Consider the following 23333-nt stretch of genomic DNA (forward strand, 5'->3'; position numbering starts at 1 on the left):
TTGCCTCCTTTAATATAACTGGATAGATCCCATCCACCCGAGGTGCCTTTGTTATGTTTAACTTCAGCAATTTCTTCTCCACTTTGCTCTCAGATATTACAAAATCATTTAACTCCCTGTTACAGTTTCATAAACATCTTGCCCTCCCCTCCTTGAATAACTCCTCATGTGTGAATGTAGATGCAAAATACTCATTTAGTTCAGCAGCTATCAGAGAATAATCATCTACAGTCAAACCACTGATATCAAGTGGAACAATCTGATTCATCCCCTTCCTTTTGAAGTTTATATAAGTAAAGAAGTCTTTGCTGTTTTTCTTTGCATCCTTTACCAAAGATTTCTCATAATCTGCCTTCGCTTGCCTAACCTCCTTTGTCACTTGATTACAGACTAGTTTGTATCTACCATGGACTTCTCTGTTGCCTGACAATTTATGTGCATTCCGTGCATTTTTCTTCTGTCACAGGTCTCATTAGTTCATATGACATCCATTTGGGCCTGAGCCTAGAGCAGTATTTCTTAGATGGAACAAAAAACCTAGTAGCTTCCAAAATTACTTCCTTGAATACTTCCCATTTAGAATTTGCTGTTGGTAACATCATCAGTTGGTCCCACTGTACAGAACCTAAAAAATCTCTCAGACCACTGCAGTTTCCTTTACAAAAGCAAAAACCCTTCCCTTTACTCCTGATGGTAGTTTCATCTTTAAGTAAATCCCAATGAGTCCTCTGTGATCACTGCCACCTAGTGGTTCTTTATCTGTAAATTCTTAATGCATGAATAATCACTGCTAATAATCAGATCAAGAATGTTACTCCCTCGTGTTGCCTCTCTATCATGCTGCTGTAGAAAACAATCATCCAATAAATCCACAAAAGCCTTGCTAGTGTGTAAGTGACCAATCTACAAGTTCCAGTCTATATCTGGGAAGTTATAATCCCCCATTATAAGACACTGATTTACTGGCCCACTATTTCTCTGTATAATTGTTCGTTATACTGATCAGAGTCATTAGGCCTATAACAAACTCATTTTTGCTTTCCAGTGCTTAAGTCACACCAAACTGACTCAACATTGCACTGTCCATCTATGTCAATTGGATCCACTTCCTTACATTTTGTGTTTCTTAACTAACAGCATAACCTCTCCTCCCTTTCTATCCTGTTTATCCTTTCTGTACACATTGTACTCCCCAAATTCCAATTCTGTATCAGTTATATCTGAGTGGCACCACGCATCTGATATCCCAACAATATCCACCTTGGATGTCTTAGCCAGCACTTCAAATTCATCAAATTTATTTACTACAGTCCTAGCACTGGTGTACATGCACCTCTTCTTACTCTTAGTTACTCTAACACAACCCATGTATTTACTTGTTTCATGACCCCCAGCAGTTCCTGAAATCCCCAGAAACTGGCTTTCTGGGCTGCTGCTCATTCAAATAGAAGCAGTGCAAGAATCATTTCCACCTCTGCCTGCGGCTACTGTTAATATACTAGTGTGTGAATTCACACAAAACTAGCAGTTTTGGGACCCACATAATATTGCCTTGATAGCATCAGCAAATATTCTTGAACCCTTTCTATTTAAGTGTATCCCATCCCTGTAGAAGCAATCTCTCCTGTTAACAAGCACAGACCATGCTGAAAAAAATTCTACCCCATGAGCCCTGCACAATCTCTCCAGGGCCAAATTGATTGACAAGGCTCTCATCATATACTGCCTCCTATTTTGTCTGCACAGGATTGCAGACACTTTAAAATTTAACCCTAACTCGCGATTTTTTTTTTTCAGCATTGACCTGTATTTGCTGAGTAAATCCGCAGATCTCCTACACTTAATATCATTAGTGCCAACGTGTACAACGATATCACCATTTGTGCCCTTAAAAGATGATATCTGCTCTACAACTTCAATGAGTATGCTAAATCAATTTCTTCTAAACAGAGTATCGCTATGTAGTAGTAATAGCATGTGATGCAAGAAAGCATGTGTATGAGCTTATATAGCATCACCCAAGGGAAAAAAAAAAACACACCATTCCCTCCAAATGCCTGTCCAGTTCCTCCTTAAATTTATTCAACCTATCAACTTCCACAACGACAGATGGAAGTTTGTTCCAGCAATTAACCACCCGCTGGCTAAAGGCAAATTTCCGCACATCTATTCTACATCGGTCTTTTCTTAATTTGAATTTATGCCCCCTTAGGTTCGTAAATCTGAACAAGTGGAAGGATCCCATCAGAATTCAGCGTGCTCAACCCATTCAAGGCATTATATACCTCAATCAGATCACTGCACAGGTGCCTAGTCTCCAGCCACTGCAATAGGCAGAACTTAAGCCTCTCTTGGTAAGAGATCCCTTCACTCCCCTCACCAATCTTGTTGCCCTTCTCTGTACACGCTCAAGTAAATCTACATCCTTCCTAAAATGAGGCCTCCAGACCTGTACGCAGTACTCAAGGCATGGCCTGACCATTGCCTTATACAGAGGGATAACCACCTCCTTTTCCCTGCTAGCAAAATTCCTATGTATCATTGACAAAACCCCATGACCTGTCCTGGCAGCCTGTCTGCATTGCTCAGAAAACTTCATATCTGCCTGCACAATTACTCCCAGGCCTTTTTCATTTTCTACCACCTTACGTGTAGTACCACACAGTTGGTACATTTCTCTGGGGTTACTTCTACCCATATGCAATACTTTGCATTTGTCAAGGTTAAACTTCAGTTGCCACTTTTTAGCCCATCGCCCAAATTAGCTAGAGCCTGTTGCAGTAGCATACTGCCATTACTGTCATTAACAACCCTGCCAACCTTTGTATCATCTGCAAACTTCGACATTAAGCCTGATATACCTTCATCAATATCATTAATAAATATACAAAACAACAGTGGACCCAACACCGAACACTGTGTTAATCACTAATAATATTAGTCCACGAAGAGCAGCACCCATTGATTACCACCCTCTGTCTTCTCCCACTGAACCATCCTTTTATCCATTGTAGCAACTTACCCTTAATACCATTCTGCTCCAATTTGTACAATAGTCTTTCATGCGCAACAGTGTCAAAGCTTTCCTGAAATCCAAATAGATGATATCAAAATTATTTTTTGCATCCAGTTCCTTTGTAACCACATCATAATAACCTATCAAATTTGTCAGACAAGACTTTCCCTTAACAAACCCATGCTGTGTCTGAATTATTGCTACAGTTTTGTCTAGATGATCCTGCAATGCATCTTTAACCAGTGACTCCATTATTTTAACCGGAACAGAAGTTAAACTAACTGGTCTGCAATTACTCTTGTCACCCTTCGATCCCCCTTTGTGAATTGGGGATACATTTGCACATCCCCAGTCCGTGGGAACCTCCCCTGAGTCCAAGAATGCTCTCATAATTATGGCCAAGGGTTTGCTTAGTTGCTTTGCCGCCTCCTTTAATATAACTGTATAGATCCCATCCACCCCAGGTGCTTTTCTTATGTTTAACTTCAACAATTTCTCCTCCACTTTGCTCTCAGTTATTACAAAATCATTAAGTATCCTGCTACAATTTGATAACCTTCTGCCATTTTCAAACCTTAATAACTCCTCGTGTGTGAATGTAGATGCAAAATACTCATTCAGTTTGTTTGCTATCTGGGCAGGATCACCAACAGTCGATCCATCGATATCAAGTGGACCAATCAGATTCATCCCCTTCCTTTTAGAGTTTATATAAGTAAAGAAATCCTTGCTGTTTTTCTTAGCATCTTTTGCCAAGGATTTCTCGTAATCTGCCTTCGCCTGCCTAACCTCCTTTGTGACCTGATTACAGACTAGCTTATATCTGCCATAGGCTTCTGAGTCGCTTGATAATTTATATGCATCCCATGCATTTTTCTTCTCTGTTAAGAGTCTCATTAGTTCATGTGATAACCATTTAGGCCTAAACCCTGAACAATATTTCTTAATAGGTATGAAACTTTTAGTAGTTTCCACGATTAATTCCTTGAATGCTTCCCACTTAGAATTTACTGTTGGTAACATCGTCAGTTTATCCCACTGTACAGAATTTAAAAACTTTCTGAGACCACTGTACTCACCTTTACGGAAGCAAAAACCCTTTCCTTTACCCCTGATGGTAATTATATCTTTAAGTAAATCCCATATCAGTACACTGTGATCACTGCCACCTAGTGGTTCCTTTATCTGCAAATTCTTAATACACGAATGATCACTGCTGATAACCAGATCAAGAGTATTACTCTCTCTGGTTGCCTCTCAAACATGCTGCTGCAGAAAACAATCATCCACTAATTCCACAAAAGTCTGACTAGTGTGTGAGTGACCAACCCACAAGTTCCAGTCAATATCTGGTAAGTTAAAATCCCCCATTATAAGACATTCTGATTTACTGGCCCACTATTTCTCTGTATAATTGTTCATTGTACTCATTTGAGTCATTAGGCCTATAACACACTCCTACTCTTATTTTTGCTTTTGCAGTGCTTATGTCACACCAAACTGACTCAACGGTGCACTGTTCATCTATATCAACTGGGTGCACTTCTTTTGATTTTATGTTTTTCTTAATTAACAGCATAACACCTCCTCCCTTTCTATCCTGTCTATCCTTTCTATACACATTGTACTCCCCAACACTTCAAATTCATCAAATTTATTTACTATACTTCTAGCATTGGTATACATGCAAGCATACATGCTCCTATTCCTAGTTACCCTTCTTGATTAGACCGGGGTTCGAGCCCGTCACCACCAAATACGGAGGATGCTGAAAGGTCAGGGAATGACCACCGCATATCCCGGAGCAATATGGCCTTAGTTGCTAATGCTCCTAAAAACCAAATAACAAACAAACAAACCTAGTTACCCTAACACATCCCATATACCCACCTATTTCAGGATGACTGCCATCCGTCCCTGAAACCCCAAACACCCCTCTCTCCAGTTCACTACTTATTCTAATAGAAGTTGTGCAAGAATCACCTTCACCTCAGGCTACAGCTACTGTTAAACTATTAGTCCTTGTATCCCCCCAAGCTAGCAGTTTTCCGACCCACCTAACGCTGCCTCGATAGCATCAGCAAATATTCTTGCACCCTTTCTATTTAAGTGTATCCCATCCCTGTAGAAGCAGTCTCTCCTGTTAACAAGTACAGACCAGGCTGAAAAAAATTCTATCCCTTGAGCCTTGCACAATATTTCCAGGGCCGAATTGATCGAAAAGGCTCTCATCATATACTCCCTCCTATCATGTCTGGGCAGAATTACAGACACTTTCAAATTCAACCCTAATTCTCGGCTTTTGTTCAACAGTGACCTGTACTTGTTAAGTAATTCTGCCGGTCTCCTACTCTTAATATCATTTGTGCCAACGTGTACAACTATATCACCTTTTGTGCCCTTAAAAGATGATATCTGCTCTACAACTTCATCAACCTTTGCCCCTGGCAGACATACCCTGGTCCTGTTCCACCTATCCTTTTTACAAAGCATGTTACCCATTTCCCTGACAATAGAGTCACCAACAACTACTAGTTCCTGTGGGACCAGCGCATTCTGCCTTGGGGGTTGCCGCTGTGTTGCGTGATGACCAAGTGCAAGCTCTGGCGTTGATGTGGGCAGCTGAGAGCTTGATGGGCCCCTCAATTTAGATCTTTCGAGGGCATCCACCCTGTCCTTCAAACTCTCATATAGGCATATAACAACGCTGAGTTGTCGCCTGATTTCCTTACACTCCTTACATCGCACACACATACAAAGACATCCCCCATGGCAATATCATGTTCCGTTCCAGAGAGTTCGGCAAACATTTCACAAGTTGCACATTTTTTTAGGCTGTGATGCGTTGGAGAATTGCCCCCCTCAGTTCTCCCCCGAGTCACAGCACTCCTGCCACTTTGTGTCCGTCGCTTTGCTGCTCTAGTTTGGGGCATGCTATTTTAAATTAATAAGATTAAAAAATTAAATTAATTAAATGTCAATACTACGCTATCTAATAGAAACAGTGAAGCGTATTAATCTATATAATTATGCGTTAGAGCTACCTGGCTATCTCAATGAAAATTTTGAATTCCCTACCACTATATACAAAAACAATGGCTGCAAGATTCGAACGAAAATAACGGTTTTATGTAAATTAAGTAGTAATCCACAGAAACTCTTTTTCTAAATTAAAATAAAAATAACCAGTGTAACTATAAGACTACGTATTAAGTACAATATAAAATAACAATTATGTAAATAAAAAGGCAAACACTTATCGGTTTTTTGGAGCCTGTAACTGTGTATAAATACACTGCTGTATATCCTACATGCTTATTTCTCCAAATAATAAGTGTTATTAATGCATTTTGCATTTTTTATTTGTTTTGTATAGCTCGTAAGTGTCCTTGTAGAAGCCAACATGAGATCTGACTGAGCCATGTCCAAAATCTAATTTTTAGAAGTGAATAACATGATGTGGTGTAGCATAGAAAATAATACTTGACTGTTTAAATTATCATGTGCAAATTTATTGGAGAATTAATGAATTACAGTAAATACAAATACACAGAAAATTCTCTAATGAAACATCAAGCAAGAGGTTCTTGATGTTTCATTAGAAAGAATTTATTGCAGAAATAATTAATTCTCAGTAAAATTACACATGATAATTTATAGTCAGGTGTTCTTTTCTATGCTAATTTCTACTATTAGATAACAAACAACATGCCCTTCTTACAAAAATGTGATGTGTAAATGAGCTTTGCATGCTAGCATCATTTCTTGATATAAATGAATAAACCTAATTCTGATACTGAGCATTGCCCCACTTCTCTATTTAAAAAACACTGAAGGAAGTGATATACACAATAGATATAAACAAGAAAAGTTATCACCAGAAATAGAGCCCATTACTTGTATTTTTAAATTTGGTAATAAAATATTACTGAAAATCTGACTATATGCAAAGATATTTTAGAATGTTTTGGTAATTATCAATATTCAATTTAGCATTCTTTTCATATTATACAAACATAAGGCAATAATTTACTCTTACTCAGTGGTAAACAAAGTTTGACAACACTGGTGAACAATTTTTTTTTTTTTTGTACCTATAAAGCAAAAGTTGCAGATTCTAAAGGAAATTGATCTGCTGATTCCAAATTATACCAAAATAATGTCTGTATCATATCTCCACTGAAAGACTTTCTTTATAACACTGCAGTAAAGTTGCCACCTGAGATTCAAAATTATCTTCTTTCCTTCTTCCAAGAAATCCATGAAGGAATGTAAACAATTGCCAAGCTGCTAGTTCAGTATCCCGTAGCATTGTCTGAAATACACCATCTTTGAGGAGTTTCTTTATTTGAGGACCAGTAAAAATTCTTTCTTTCAGTTTTTGCACCTTTACATTGGGAAACACTACACTTAGGTAGCAGAAACCACTTCCTTCTTTATCCATAGCTTTAACAAAATTAATTAATTCAAGCTTTATATGCAAAAGCAGAAGAAGAACCTTTTTTGATTGAACTAGAACATATTTTACATCACTTCTCCCTAGTAAAAATTCCTCCCTCTTTTTGCACTACTGCACAATGTTTTTCTGTTGTACAACTGTCCCACATACATAGAAAATAACAGTATTTTGTGAAACCCCTCTTTAGACCTTAATGGTCTAAAGAGAGGTTGCATTAGATTATTACCTTAAGCGGTTATCTTAAGATCATCACAGACATTCCAAGCAAAGTTATGGTACTTTAATGCACTCAGGACCTTGGACATAACTCCATGTATTTTTTTTAACCATACAGCATGAACTAGAGGATGGAAATGCAGTTCCATTATGCAGAAAAACTGCTTTTGAACTCAATTTTGACGATAAAAATTGTGTAAAAAAAACCAAATATATATATTGTGGAAATCATAAATGTGATTTTAAGAATTATTTTCAAAATCCGTATATGAAAATTGACTGCAAGCAGCTGATATATCGGTGAAAGTAAAAATCATGTTGGCCAATGTAATTGGCTTGTTCACTTCACACTTTGATTAATAGCATCACCAGATGCGGGAGTGGATGGAGAGAGCAAAACAAACATTCATCATTCTATATCAACAAATATCACTGTACAATTAATAAAATTGTAGTATGATGCTACAAGTATTAAAAAAATATATATATTAATCATCTAGTATTATCTGCATAAGGTAACACTATTCTTGCAGAACCTACATGCATTGTATCCTCATCACATCTTAAGCTGGTTTCATTTACTGCTGCATTAAAATTTCCAATGGAATTGTAATCCCGAAACAGATAATAATTTACTAAATCCTTTTATTTACATATCGATAACACAAAGTTTAACAGATAGCTACTCGGAAAGTTTTTTTTTTTTTTTTTTGTTAGTTGTTGGTGCATCAGCTTCTGTGGCCACATTGCACCGCCCAAGGTTTTTGCATTTTTCAACTCTGATCCAAGCCCGAGGCGGGATTCGAACCCGCGACCTTTGGGTTGCCAGGTAGGCACTTTACCCACCCAGCTACCCCAGTCAGCGCTTGGAGAGTAAAATTTTCTGGTTACATTTACAGTACAATTATTTTTTCTACATGCCAGAAGGCAGTGATTCTTAACTTTGCAGCAGACAGCATCCTTTTTTTTTTCTCGAAATATGTTCTTGCATTCCTTACCAAAAATTGTTCAGTTAGTTAAGTTCTTTAAACCTATGATATAAACATAAATATTATAGATAGATGAAAATAATGCAACCACCGACTTGAACATTAAATAATTTAATTTAAAAATAAAAATACATAGGCATTAAAATAAAAGAAACAATACTATTATGAACATAAAAGACATTAAAAGTGAATAAATAAAATCAAACAAAAGAAATGAAATATGTGGTACAGCAATAAAAACTGGCAAATAGAATAAAAGTGATAAAATAAATGATGTACAAGGAAGCTTTTGAGGCTCTTTTTCAACCTGGACCAAAGCAACGATAACAGCCATTCTTATACCCCAAAGTTACAACTAGATACACAATATATGCACCAAGCCTTGTGGATGGGGGAAAATAAAAAAAATATATATAAAAATAAAAATAAAGGAAGGAAAGGGAAGAGGAAGAAGCAGGCCAGTGCAGTTCAATGTTCCTCAGCCATTCGATCATCAGTTTCTGAACACAATACACACAGACTACTCATTCAATTATCTACCTGCCATCTCTCATCACCATACAGAATAACGGCCTACACAGTAGAATGTATGCAGCTCCAGAATTACGATAATAATGAGACCCACAACAGCTATATGGAGGGCCTCTAAGCATGAAAGATGGCGTGCATTATGAGCCACATCCAATATTTCAATGTTTGTCCGGGGTTTAAGATTACAGTGGGTTTCACTGTATATTTTTTTTTTTGTTTGAAGAAACTCATTTGTACATATGTCTCTGTATTTGATTATTGACTTTAAAAATATCTGACAGCTTATCACATCCCAGGTTAAGAACCACAGCCATAAGGTTAGTTATGCTGTTTTTTTAACATATATGGGGGGGGGTCAAAAAGACTTGTATTCACCCAGAAGTAGTAGTGATAGAAAGATGAAATTTCTTTTGTTTGATTCCTTGAAATCTTTATAGCAAATACACAAATTTTGGTTTCATCTGACAATTCATTTTTTTTTTTTTTTGCAGCGACAAATAAAGTGAAGTGTCACAATGGATAAAAAGAATAGAGATCACTGATTCAGTTCCTGCAAGGGAAAATACCCAAAACAATCCACGAAGAAATGGTCACTGTTTATGGAGAAGACTACAAAGGTTAAAGTATAGTTGAACATTGATATAAACAATTCAAATGAGCAAGAATCTCGTGCATGATGAAGAAATCTCATGAAGCCCAGCAACGACTGTAACAGAAAAGAGTGCCACAAAAATTGAAGCATTAATACTGGAAGCTCACCATATCATCATCAAAGAACTAGTTGCAGAGCTCCAAATTAGTGTTGGGTCTGTGAAGAACGTCACCCATCAACAGCTGCATATGAGTAAAGTGTCTCCTAGATGGGTTCCTACACTTCTGACCCCTTACCAGAATCAGGAAAGGGTACAATGTGCATATGAAACGTTACTGCTGGGCCAGAAAAAGCAAGAGGAGTTTTTTCATGGCTAGTCACCATGAATGAAACTTGGATCCATCACTACAATCCTGAAAAAAATGTCAAAACAATTGACGTAAGCAGAATTCCCCCCACTGCCAAAAGGAAAAAAATACAAGGTGATGCTGTAAGATTTTTGGGATCAGTATGGTGTAATACTAACAGCTTACCTTCAAAAGAACTGTATTGTGATGGTGAAGTATTATTCCAATCACCTCATAAAGCTATGTGCTGCTATAAAAGAAAACAGATGAGGAAAGCTATCAAAAGCTGTGCACCTGCTCCACAATAATGCCCCTGTACATTCCTCGAATGCTGCAGTGAGATGTTGCCACAAATGTGAATTTGAAATATTGACACATCTTACTTATTCCCCCAATTTTGCACTCTCAGGTTTCTTCCTCTTTTCTGCCCTGAATTCCTCTCTTTGTGAGAAAACGTTTTGCTGCTGATAATGAGGTGATTTCTGCTGCCAATTCCTGGTTTGATGGACAGTCAGAGGGACTTCTACAAACTGGCCTGTGGAAGTATATTCAGAGATGGCAAAAATGTGTCAATTTGTCTGGTGACTATGTTAAGAAAGTGTATTACATGGTGTCTGTTTCACTTTTGTTTCTACTTCTGGATGAATACAGATCATTTGTGAATCCTCCCCCCAAATGTTAATTTATGCATTTATCTATGTATTAATGTATACTAAGAGTAGGAGACCGGCGGAATTACTTAGCAAGTACAGGTCACTGTTGAAAAAAAGCCGTGAATTAGGGTTGAACTTGAAAGTGTCTGCAATTCTGCCCAGACACGATAGGAGGGAGTATATGATGAGAGCCTTGTCGATCAATTCGGCCCTGGAAAGATTGTGCAAGGCTCAAGGGGTAGAATTTTTTTCAGCCTGGACTGTACTTGTTAACAGGAGAGATTGCTTCTACAGGGATGGGATACACTTAAATAGAAAGGGTGCAAGAATTTTTGCTGATGCTGTCGAGGCAGTGTTAGGTGGGTCGGAAAACTGCTAGTTGGGGGGGATACAAGGACTAATAGATTAACAGTAGCCACTGGCAGAGGTGGAAGTGATTCTTGCACTGCTTCTATTGAAATGAGCAGAAACCTGAAAAACAAGATGCAGGATATTTCAGAGACTGCTGGTAGTCATTGCGGTACAAGTAAACACATGGGTTGTGTTAGGGTAGCTAAGAATAGAAACAGGTGCATGTATACCTGCGTGTACACCAATGCTAGGAGTTTGGTAAATAAATTTGATGAATTTGAGGTATTGCTCAAAACATCAAAGGCAGATATTGTTGGGATATCAGAGACGTGGTGTCACACAGATATAAGTAATGCGAAACTGGAATTTGGGGAATACAATGTGTATAGAAAGGATAGACAGGACAGGAGGGGAGGAGGGGTTATGCTATTAATTAAGAAACACATAAAGTCCAAGGAAGTGAAGCCAGTCGACATCGATGGACAGGGCAGTGTCGAGTCAGTTTGGTGTGACATAAGCATAGGGAAATCAAAATTGAGAGTAGGAGTGTGCTATAGGCCTAATGACTCTGATGAGTATAATAAGATATTGTACAGGGAAATAGAGTGGGCCAGTAAATCAGAGAGTCTTATAATGGGGGATTTTAATTTCCCAGATATTGACTGGAATTTGTGGGTTGGTCACTCGCACACTAGCAAGGCTTTTGTGGATTTATTGGAAGATTGTTTTCTACATCAGCATGTTCGTGAGGCAACAAGAGGGAGCAATACTCTTGATCTGATTATCAGTAGTGATTCTTCATGCATTAAGAATCTGCAGATAAATGAACCACTAGGTGGCAGTGATCACAGTGTGTTGAAGTGGGATTTACTCAAGGAGGTAACTACCATCAGAGGTAAAGGGAAGGGTTTTTGTTTTCGTAAAGGAGACTATGATGGTCTGAGACAGTATTTAAATTCTATACAGTGGGACCAACTGATGATGTTACCAACAGCAAACTCAAAATGGGAAGCATTCAAGGAACTAATCTTGGAGGCTACCAGGCTTTACATACCAACTAAGAAATATTGTTCAAGGTTTAGGCCTAAATGGTTGTCAGATGAACTAATGAGACATGTGGCAGAGAAGAAAAATGCATGGGATACATACAAATTAATGGGTGACACGGAAGCCTATGATAGATATAAGTTGGTCTGTAACCAAGTCACAAAGGAGATTAGGCAGGCAAAGGCAGACTACGAAAAGTCCTTGGCAAAGGATGCAAAGAAAAACAGAAAAGAGTTCTTTACATATTTGAACTCGAGAAGGAAAGGGATGAATTAGATTGGTCCACTGGATATTGATGGTTCAACAGTTGAGGATCCTGCTCAGGTGGCTAACAATCTAAACGATTATTTTGCATCTACATTCACACATGAGGGGTTATTCAGGAAGGAGAATGATGTAGGTAAAGTAAACATTGGCAGTGAGCTGGATGATTTTGTAATAACTGAGAGGAAAGTGGAGGAGAGATTGTTGAGGATAAACATAAAAAAGGCACCTGGGGTGGATGGGATCTATCCAGTTATATTAAAGGAGGCAGCAAAGGAAGTATGCAAACCCCTAGCCATAATTATGAGAGCTTCTTTGGACTCAGGGGAGGTACCCATAGACTGGAGATGTGCAAATGTAACCCCAATTCACAAAGGAGGATCAAAGGCTGACACAAGTAATTATAGACCTGTTAGTTTAACTTCTGTTCCAGGTAAATTAATGGAGGCACTGGTTAAAGAAGCACTGCAGGAACATCTAGACAAGAATTCAGTTATAGCTCAGACGCAGCATGGTTTTGTTAAGGGCAGGTCTTGCCTGACCAATTTGATTGGATACTATGATGTAGTCACAAAAGAACTGGATGCAGGGAATAACTTTGATATTATATATTTGGATCTTAGAAAGGCTTTTGATACTGTTGCACATGGAAGACTGCTGCACAAATTGGAGCAGTGTGGCACTGGAGGCAAATTGCTGCTATGGATAAGGGGGTGGTTGAGTGGCAGAAGACAGAGAGTGGTAATCAATGGACACTGCTCTACGTGGACTAATGTTATTAGTGGAGTTCCTCAAGGTTCAGTGTTGGGTCCGTTGTTGTTTTCGGTGTTTATGAATGATATTGATGATGGGATATCAAGTTTAATGTCCAAGTTTGCAGATGATACAAAGGTTGGCAGGGTCGTTAAGGACACTACTGACGCTATGCTGCTGCAACAGGATCTGGAAAGGTTGAACAGATGGGCTGAGAGGTGGCAAATGAAGTTTAACATTGACAAATGTAAAGCACTACATATGGGAAACAGTAACCCCAGAGCAACGTATCAACTCTGCGGTACTACACTGACAGTGGTGGAGAATGAAAAGGACCTGGGGGTAATTGTGCAGGCAGATATGAAGTTCTCTGAGCAGTGCAGACGAGCTGCAAGAGTAGCTCACGGTGTCTTGTCAATGATATACAGGAATTTTTCTAGCAGGGATAAGGAGGTGATTATTCCCTTGTGTAAGGCAATGGTTAGGCCACATCTTGAGTACTGTATACAGGTCTGGAGGCCTCATTTCAAGAAGGATGTAGAGCTGCTGGAACGGGTACAGAGAAGGGCAACAAGATTAGTGAATGGAACAAAGGGTTGCTCTTACGAAGAAAGGCTTAAGTTTTGCAAATTACAGAGTCTTGAGACTAGGCACCGGCGAGGTGATCTGATAGAGGTGTATAAGGCTTTGAATGGTTTGAGCATGCTCAATGCCAATGGGATTCTTCATCTTGCTCAGAATAATCACCTCAGAGGGCATAAATTCAAATTGAGGAAGGACGGATGTCGGATAGATGTGCGGAAATTTGCCTTTGGCCAGCGGGTGGTTGGTTGGTGGAACCGACTTCCATCACTTGTTGTTGAAGTTGATAGCCTAAACAAATTTAAAGCTCAACTGGACAGGTATTTCGAACGAACGGAGGGGTGAAATGGGAGTGGAGTTTTTTTTTTTTTTTTTTTTTGGCTGATGCTGAATAAGCTTGCTTTCTTGCATCATATGCCTCTACTAATGCTAATGCTAATGCTAATTTTATCCTTATAATGTTTTTTCTTCAATTTCTTAAAATTATGAAAAAATGATTTTTAAAAATGAAGTTGTTTGTTTGCTGTTTGGTTTTTAGGAGCATTAGCAACTAAGGCCATATTGCTCAGGGATATGCGGAAAGCTCATTCCCTGACCTTTCCACATCCTCCATATTTGGTGGTGACGGGTTCAAACCCCAGTCTAATCAAGAAGTGTGTGCTACGCACTGCTGCTCCTTCCCCCCTGGCTACGGAGGCGCCTAAAAAAAAAAAAAAAAAAATTAAGTAAATATATTACAAGACAAATTCTCTATAAAGAACCTTTGTTATCAGGGCTTCGTGAAGGAGGGTATTACTCTATAAGATTATATAATTTTGTCTTACGAAATGGAAATTTTTTACCCTGGTTCATCGGACTCCTCGTTAGATTCAAATTCTGACTCATCATATTCTTCATCTTCATCAATTAAATCATCAAATGCTGTTGCAAGATTATCTTGCAGCTAAATAAGCAAACAGTCATATTATAATTATACAGTAATAACTGTAACTATAATATTCATATAATAACTACTGCATTTATTTTAAATAATGTAAAAATAATTCAATATAAATAAATAATCTTTATTCCTATCATGGCAGGTTGCCAGGAGTGCACGCGCGCACACAATATATTGTGTACTAATATATTGTGTACATCATGTAAGTAGTCATTTCTTAATATGTGATATTAATAAATTAATTATTTTAAAATGTTAGAAAATTTATTCATTCTCACTTATTTCTGATTTATTTCCCATATTTTACTGTATTTCTGAACATTGAATTACAGTATTTTTCATTGTTGAAAAGGTCATATTTCTTTATAACGAAATTTCTGTATAATGAATTTTTTCAAGCGAATGATTGATTTCGTTATATGGATGTCTATATATATATATATTGTGTTCTTATTGAAGATTATAATAATGATATCTGGTAAAGTTTACAGTATTAGGTATTTGTCAGTTGTGCAACGTTAATGCTATTGTACATAGGGCAATTAGACATTATACATGCGTGAAATTATATTGGTTGATTTTATTTAATTAAATGGTATTTATCTGTAGGGAATTAGGTGTATATGGACCAAGCTACCAAGTCAGTAAAAGTAAACTAGCTTTAGCCTGGGTGGCCTATATAACTTTATATTAATGAAATGGAAATAAAAATAAAATAAATATAAAATGATGCTAAAAATGAAAATATCAATAAAAATGACAATAAACAATGAAAATTGCAAAAAGCAAATAACATTCCCTCACTTGGCCATCTGTCTGCTACTTCATCGGGGGCTTTGAGCAGATCAATAGCCAGACTAAAGGAATGTCTCATACTTACCCGTTTCTGTTGTCCCCATACCAGTTTTGCCAGTTATTAATTTTTAAGTGATAGTATTAAAATTAAAATTAATAGAAATTAAATGTGAATAGATAATGTTTAATTTAATTTTCGTAAAATTTTTAAATTTTGCAAACGTAGTGTCAGCAACAGCAAAATGGGATAGGCGACACAAAGCCCAAGGGGTATGTATCAGAATAAATGAGAAAGGTTCTTACTTCCTTCTTGCTCTGTGGTGATCAGACTGAAAAGGGGTCAATTCCTGCCTTCTGGTTGTTTTATGTGTTGATTAGATTATACTGCGCAGACATGCCTTTCATAGATTATGGTGTGATGGTTAAATTGCTGTAGGCAATATATCCTGTGTCAATGCGAGTGTTTTGAAAGCCATGAGAGGGTTTATATAGGGTGGCCACTGAAAGACTGAAGGGTTTGAAAAAGTCATAACTTGTTCATTTTTAATCTTTTTTATTTTCTTTTTTTACGGGTTATACAGCATCCCTTGGAGATTAAAATGTGATGACTGAAAGACTGACCACCCTTTCAGAATCTTCTGAAGCGATGTTCTGGCGATGACTAGTTGAGCAGAGCGATGACGGGTAGAGGCAGATGGATCTTCAAGAACACTCTGCCGTACAGCTTCCACCGCTGCATCAGTGCGCTTAGGACCTCTTCCCGGAAGATCGTCGACTGATCCAGTTCTTTCAAACCGGGCAATTAGGTTCCGAATCATGTTATCGCTAGGAGGACTTTAAAATGTTGCCGGTATTTTCTCTGAGTTTCAATAATTGATCTTTCACTGGAATAGAAAAATCCAACGAGTTTTACTCGTTGCTGGACATCATACGTAGCCATTTTAATCTCCAAGGGATGCTCTATAACCTGTAAAAAAAGAAAATAAAAAAGATTAAAAAGAACAAGTTATGACTTTTTCAAACTCTTCAGTCTTTCAGTGACCACCCTGTATTTGTGCTTGTGGGGGGGGGGTTGCTTCTGATGTCGGAAGGAACCTATATAAATGAAATGATGTGTTTATACCATTACAATATGTGTTGGTATGATTAAATACAAGAAGTATGTTAATAAATGGGGGATGCTATCCCCTGGACAGGGCCGGTATAGCTTTTCTAAGGCATAGCAACCCATGTATGTCCGGGGGGGGGGATAGCTATGTACATATTTACAGCCTCCTTCAATGTGAAAATCTCACCCTGTGTCACTATGTTTTATACTGCATTTAAATGGGGGGATATAGACATTATGTGTAAAGTATACCTTATTCACAATTATTTTGTTGTTGGGAGTTTGTTGCAGGTGATAATTTCCTTTTATTTAGATTGTCTGATTTAGGAAGGGGGGAAAAATTTGGTAGTCCAGGTTACAGTGTGGTCAGACGACGAGCCTTTTCTGAGCGCAATAAACCCTGGGATCAAAATTGGGAATTTTAATCTTAATTTGATAATGAACACAGATTTTAAGACAACCTAGTAATGGTAGGCTATGGGCCATTTATAATTCTAAACTGTTTCAGTGTATTTTCAATAAGTGTATGGGGATTGGCGTTAGGGTGGTGTTTGGTTGAGGTTCATAAGTATGGTCGCTTTAATATGGTGTCTGCTGTAGTTGGTAGGTATATTATTCTTGTTGAGAGTATCTATAAGTTTTTTAATTGCTTCCGTCATGTTATCTAGATTATTGCAGATGTGTATTAACCTGTTTGTTTGATTTCTAATGGTGTTGCCATGGATATGCTTAGCTAGATTGCTCTCCCAGTTCATAAGCTTTATAGCTGGGAAGCTAAAATGGTCTCTCCTATCATAGTGTTGGGTGTAGACCTTGTCTTTAGTGATGGTGATTTCGCTGTCGAGATAGTAAGCTTGTAAGTTGCTATCCGGGTTAGTGCTTTCTATGGTTAAATCCGTGGGGTAAGTTTCCTGGGCTATAATGCCGAAATTGTCGAAATTGATGACCAGGACATCATCAATATATCTGTAGAATAAAATTTCTTCTTTGATGTTGTTTTCAAAATAATGAAAGTAAAGGTTGGCTATGGAGCAGGAAATGCTAGCCCCCATGGCCACTCCCCCTAGTCTGTACATAGATACTGTCTCCCACAAGTACGTAATTGTTTTTGACATTAAGATTAATAAGGTCATGCCAATACTGTTTATTACATTCCATAATATTTTGACGATTTTTGTAGTAGTGTAAAAGGACTTGAATTAAATTGTCGTGGGATATACTGGTGAATAGGTTTTTAAAATCTTAAGTGTATAGACTTCTGATACTATTGTTTTTGATGAATTCTAAATATTTTTTGTTATTGGAAATAATTTTAGTATTAGTGATTTGGTTGGCTATACTATTTAATTTGTCCTCCATTAAATTACTAGATAGTTTTATGTAGCTGTTTTTGCCTGAGGTGATGAACCTTTTTCCAGTTGGGACTTTATAGAATTTGGGGATCCAATATATGAATGGGTATCTTGTATTATCTATTTTTAATTTGAGTTTTTTGTGCATGGCTATAATTTTTTTGGTAATGCTGCTAGGTGTGAAGTTCATAAGCTTGTATGTATCGCTGTGGTTTATCTCCTCTTTAAGTGTGTCTATGTAGAACTTTTTGCATATAACGCTAGCAGACAGATGGCCAAGTGAGGGAATGTTATTTGCTTTTTGCAATTTTCATTGTTTATTATCATTTTTATTGATATTTTTATTTTTAGCATCATTTTATATTTATTTTATTTTTATTTCCATTTCATTAATATAAAGTTATATAGGCCACCCAGGCTGAAGCTAGTTTACTTTTACTAACTTGGTAGCTTGGTCCATATATACCTAATTCCCTACAGATAAATACCATTTAATTAAATAAAATCATCCAATATATATATGGTTTGCCTCTATAATCTGGTTAAGATTACTTTTATCATTTGAGTGCTTGTATCTGTCCTATTTTTAATTTTCGCTGCATCAGGACCACTGCTATTCAAGTCCTCTGCATTGGCGGTTCGATCCAGAGATCGGATAGTGGTACTGATCTTTCGATTGATTCGCCTTTGCGGCGATTTGTCTAGCGATCGAAATGCAGCGATTCCCTGACCATTATTGGCCTTGTGGTCCTCTGTTGAGATGGGGCATAATGGTTAGTCTATTTCTGTTTTTGTTTTATTTTATTGTAGTTGTTCACATCTCTGCCCATGATATTTCACATAAATTTGGACCTGGTGACCATCAGAGGGGGGTGCCGTTAAATTTTATTTAATTGGCTATTCAAAATTTAATTGATTATATTTTATTATTTTTGTATTTAGGCTTTCTAAATTATCTTCGAGAGTTTCTGATGCAATAATTTTATTCTCTTCCCTCCCTGTTAGTTTGATCGTTACGTATAATTTCACAATTTTCGCTCTTCTGTCTTGCTATGCTGCTGGCATTTTTATTTATTTTTATTTTAATCATTATTCTCACTTAAGTTTATATATATATATAAAAAAAAAGCACTATATATATATATATATATATATATATATATATAGAGTGCTTTTTTTTTTTTTTTGTAAAAAAGGTGCTGGTACTCATTCTTTGCTATCAGAAAAAATTGAATACAGAAAAAATTAATAAATTTAACAGAAAAAACTTTTTTTTAAAAACTTAATTTAAATTTAAATAAACTAAATTTAACAGAAAAAATTAATAAATTTAATTGATTAATTAACAATACTATACTAAGCTAATAGATTCCTAAATGCAGTGATTATGCTATCTAGTTTTACGTTATACCTTGCACTATCAAATTTGAGATATATGTTATGCTATACTATAACAATCACAATGTTAAATTAGTTAAATCCTTAGCTAAACACAAAAAAGATATATGCCCAACTAGTGTTTAGAACCTTTGAGCTACTTATTTATCAGAATTAAAATCCTACTATTCCTCTGCACTACTGATTATGTGCTACAATATTTGTGCCAAAACACCAATACAATATCAGTACAAGTAGTGAGTGGCAGCTTACAAAATGACCAGCTAAATTTAAAAAATAAGCTAACAAACATGGCTAATACTATTTAATCTATTTATAAAACACACCTTAATATGTTAATTAATCAAAAAGATAGTAGAAGTTTCCAAAAAAACTTATCCGTTCGTACCAGTTTAAAAATTCTGCTTCCTGACACATATAATCGCCAGGAGTATAACGTTAAAATAAAGTTGGCATTACCAACTTTAAACTACATCTGCCATTTGAAGTCTGGTAAATGGTACACTTTATACAAAATGCACATAATAGAGAGTTAAGTATGATCCTTATAATTGTAACATGCTCTACCTCACATGATAATCCAAATTATGTAAAATAGTAAATATGGTTGCTAACCTCTTTTTCTTTTCTCCTGGCTTCTTCAGCATCTTCTTCTTCCTCTTCTTTTCCTTGAGCTACATCTTGTACATCAAAATTAAAGCTAATGCCAGTATTCAACCCAAGTTCTTTATCCATGGCATTTGTATTTTTGTCAATTCTGAATGTAAAAAAAAAAAAAAAAAAAAAAATGAAATGAATCAATATACAATTCATTAAATTTAATATCACTATGTTGTCTAACTCAATTAAAATATATATTGATTGGTATGTATTAATTTACACACATTAATTCACTGACAACTGTTTGTTTGTTTGTTATTTGGTTTTTAGGAGCATTAGCAACTAAGGCCATATTGCTCCGGGATATGCGGTGGTCATTCCCTGACCTTTCCGCATCCTCCGTACTTGGTGGTGACGGGCTCGAACCCCGGTCTAATCAAGAAGCGTGTGCTACGCACTGCTGCTCCTTCCCACCTGGCTACGGAGGCACCTCACTGACAACTGTAGATAACAATTGTTATCTATAAGAAATTGAGGAAACTATTTTTTTTTTCTTTTTTATCTAAATATTCCTGTTACTTATTGACCAAGATAAAATTAGCTCTGCACCTTTTATGTGTATATAAATTATAATTTTCAATAAACACCCACTGGAACAGCCGCAAATATTTAAAAACAGCAATGGAGACATCATTTCCTACATTAAAAGCCTGTTTAAGCAATTTTATCTAGTTTTATTTCAAAACTTGACAGAGAATTAACAATATCATTAAATGATATACATATATCTTACATTTTGATACACCTCCCACTATTTGATTTGAAAAATTTAAATTGTAAAAACTTTCAGACATACAGGTTACATATCCACCATATTCATGTTTTTTAATTTTTGGAAATATAAACCACACAAAGAAGAATTCACATTAACAGGGTTCATGCTAGCAGTAATTACCTATATATAAGCAAGAAAGGGGGGTAGAATTACCACTCCCCCAGGTAATACACCTCTTTTCAAGCTCCATTTGATATACCCCATTCCCTTTACCAAAGTTACTCCCTCTCTCACATGCTAGTGCATCAGATTAGACAATACTCTACTACAGTGGTTCCCAAACTACTGAGATCTATGGACCCCTTCAAGAATCAAAAAAAGTTTAAAGATCCCTTCAGAAATAAAAAAAAGTTTGCAGACCCCTATATACAGTAGACTGTCAAAATAATGGCACACTGAGACCAGATGTATACATAGAGCACAGATATCTTGCAGTGCCAGAAAAAGAAAATGGCAAGTCACGTGATTACTGTATTTGTTTATGTTCGCTATTTTCAAAGTGAATTCTGTACTGATATCATGGATTATAACTCTTTTACATTTATTTTAAATTAAAAACCCATCACTACGCTCCTAAAGTTAATAACCTCATACAGAGAAGAAAAGAACAACATTAAAGCTTAGTGACAAACTTGATATAATCCGAACTATTACATTAGGGTTACCTGGAATGTTAATTCATATACCGATGTGTATTGTGTCTATAAATTGCATGTGTTCTCTGGTTGATTTGCCTGTTTTGCTGGATGAAAAACCCAGTTTCTAGGGAAAACATCATGCTATCTACGCCTGAGACCCACTAACTCACCTACGGAGTGAAAAAAGCCTATAAAAGTTCCTCGTGCCATCGACGGGATTCGAACCCGGGCCTTTTCCACCCAGTGTGGGGAGGTCAGTGACAATACCACTTTGCTACTAGCACAGACTAAACTTGATATTATAAAGAAAATAGAACGAGACGTAAGTAGGAGCATATTAATGGTAGAATATAACATTGGATCATCTACATGTTTATGTTTTTTTTTTTATGTGTAGTTAATAAAATTGCATTCTTAATCTCTATTTCTTATTTGGCCTCATTATTTCTGCATTAAATACATTAAAAATAAAACTTTCTAGATAATGGAAAAATTTAAATAATGGCACCTTGAATCCCCAAAGGTGTCATATATATATATATATATATATATATATATATATATATATATATTAGTGTAAATGTATATTATAGTTAAAAGTCATTGTCCGGCTGTTTACCTAACGGGATTCCACTGGATACCATTTTTTTGCATATATATATATATAACATCACTTTATTAACAAAACTGTCATTTAAAAGACGAGCTAAGATTAACACTGGCCTGTCCGAAAAGAAAATTTAAAGTTTTAGGTTTAAAACAACTCAACTTTATTCTTATTTTTACATTAATATATAATAATAACTTTATTTATCATCAATTTGCTATGCATGGAATGAAAATTTGACTGGTTTCAGAGGATCCATTTCATGGACCCCCGCCCCAGAACTGGTCTACAGACCCCAGTTTTGGAAATGCTGGTCTGCTAGACAACCTGCCATATACCATATTACCTCAGGGGTTCTACCATATAATACAAACCACCAATGCCCACATGAGCTCACCAGGTTCGGAAGGTTCTACAGGACTGCTAACAGATAGAAGCAGTTTAGTCAACTTAACAGTCCTTAAGTTCCAACTGATTTGTGAGTAGCCAGTAAGATCTGAGAGAAAGCCACCAGGCATCCCCATTTCATGGTTTATACTGAGGAGAGACCATTTTACTTTTGCTTTTACTGTTCTGATCTTTGTCAGCAAGAATGCAGAAATCATGTAACCTGTACGTCTAAAGATTTTCAGCTTAAATTTTCATTTAAGCAGAAGACACACAGATGTACTAAAATGTAAGTTATCTTTTAATATTATGGTTAATTCTCTGTAAATTTATTCCAAAATTAATCTGCCTCTGAACAAAAAAAAAAAAATTGTATTATTATACAGTCTTATACTTGCATTCAACATGCCCTTTCTCTACATTAGAGACTGACAGTAAGTTATGACTAGTTTAAAAAAAAAAATTTTAAATGAAAAATAATGGTGCAATTGTCTATAAAAGCTATAAAGCATATGGTTAAAATTCATTAGAATAAGACTCCAGTCAATATTCCTTATGAAAAAACATTGATTTATTACTTATTTCAGTTAAGGCGGTACTACACACATTCTGCTTTGCAGTGGCAGCTCATGACTGATGTATGGATGTGCTGCTTCTTAAAGTTATAAGACATGTAGACATAGATGGTAATAATAATAAGTTAAAAATACTACAAAACATTAACTGGGCACTTACCATTAACGGACTTGGGTAATCTTGAAATTTTATTCAAAAATAAAATCCATTCTTCGTTTTTTAGTTGTTGAAAATAGATTAATAACTTTTTCATTCAAGTTTGGTGCACTGTTCAAATTGGCACTGCTCACTGTGTAG

At 36.3% G+C, this 23333-nt stretch overlaps 1 protein-coding gene across 1 annotated transcript in view; it reads right to left on the reverse strand.

Moving 5' to 3' along the window:
* Positions 1 to 23333, reverse strand: part of LOC150091476 (uncharacterized) — a 274324-nt gene that overhangs the window by 246940 nt on the left and 4051 nt on the right. Inside the window, exons 2-3 of the mRNA XM_090368574.1 lie at positions 20009 to 20150; positions 14643 to 14743 (exon numbers count right to left, since the gene is read on the reverse strand). Of these exons, the coding sequence (XP_090224700.1) occupies positions 14643 to 14743; positions 20009 to 20128 (221 nt within the window). The 5' untranslated portion in view covers positions 20129 to 20150. The remainder of the gene's footprint in view (positions 1 to 14642; positions 14744 to 20008; positions 20151 to 23333) is intronic.

The sequence above is a fragment of the Mastigoproctus giganteus genome, chromosome 1, assembly GCF_048544385.1.
Source record: "Mastigoproctus giganteus isolate SK-2022 chromosome 1, ASM4854438v1, whole genome shotgun sequence".
In the NCBI taxonomy this organism is placed as follows: Eukaryota; Metazoa; Arthropoda; class Arachnida; order Uropygi; family Thelyphonidae; genus Mastigoproctus; species Mastigoproctus giganteus.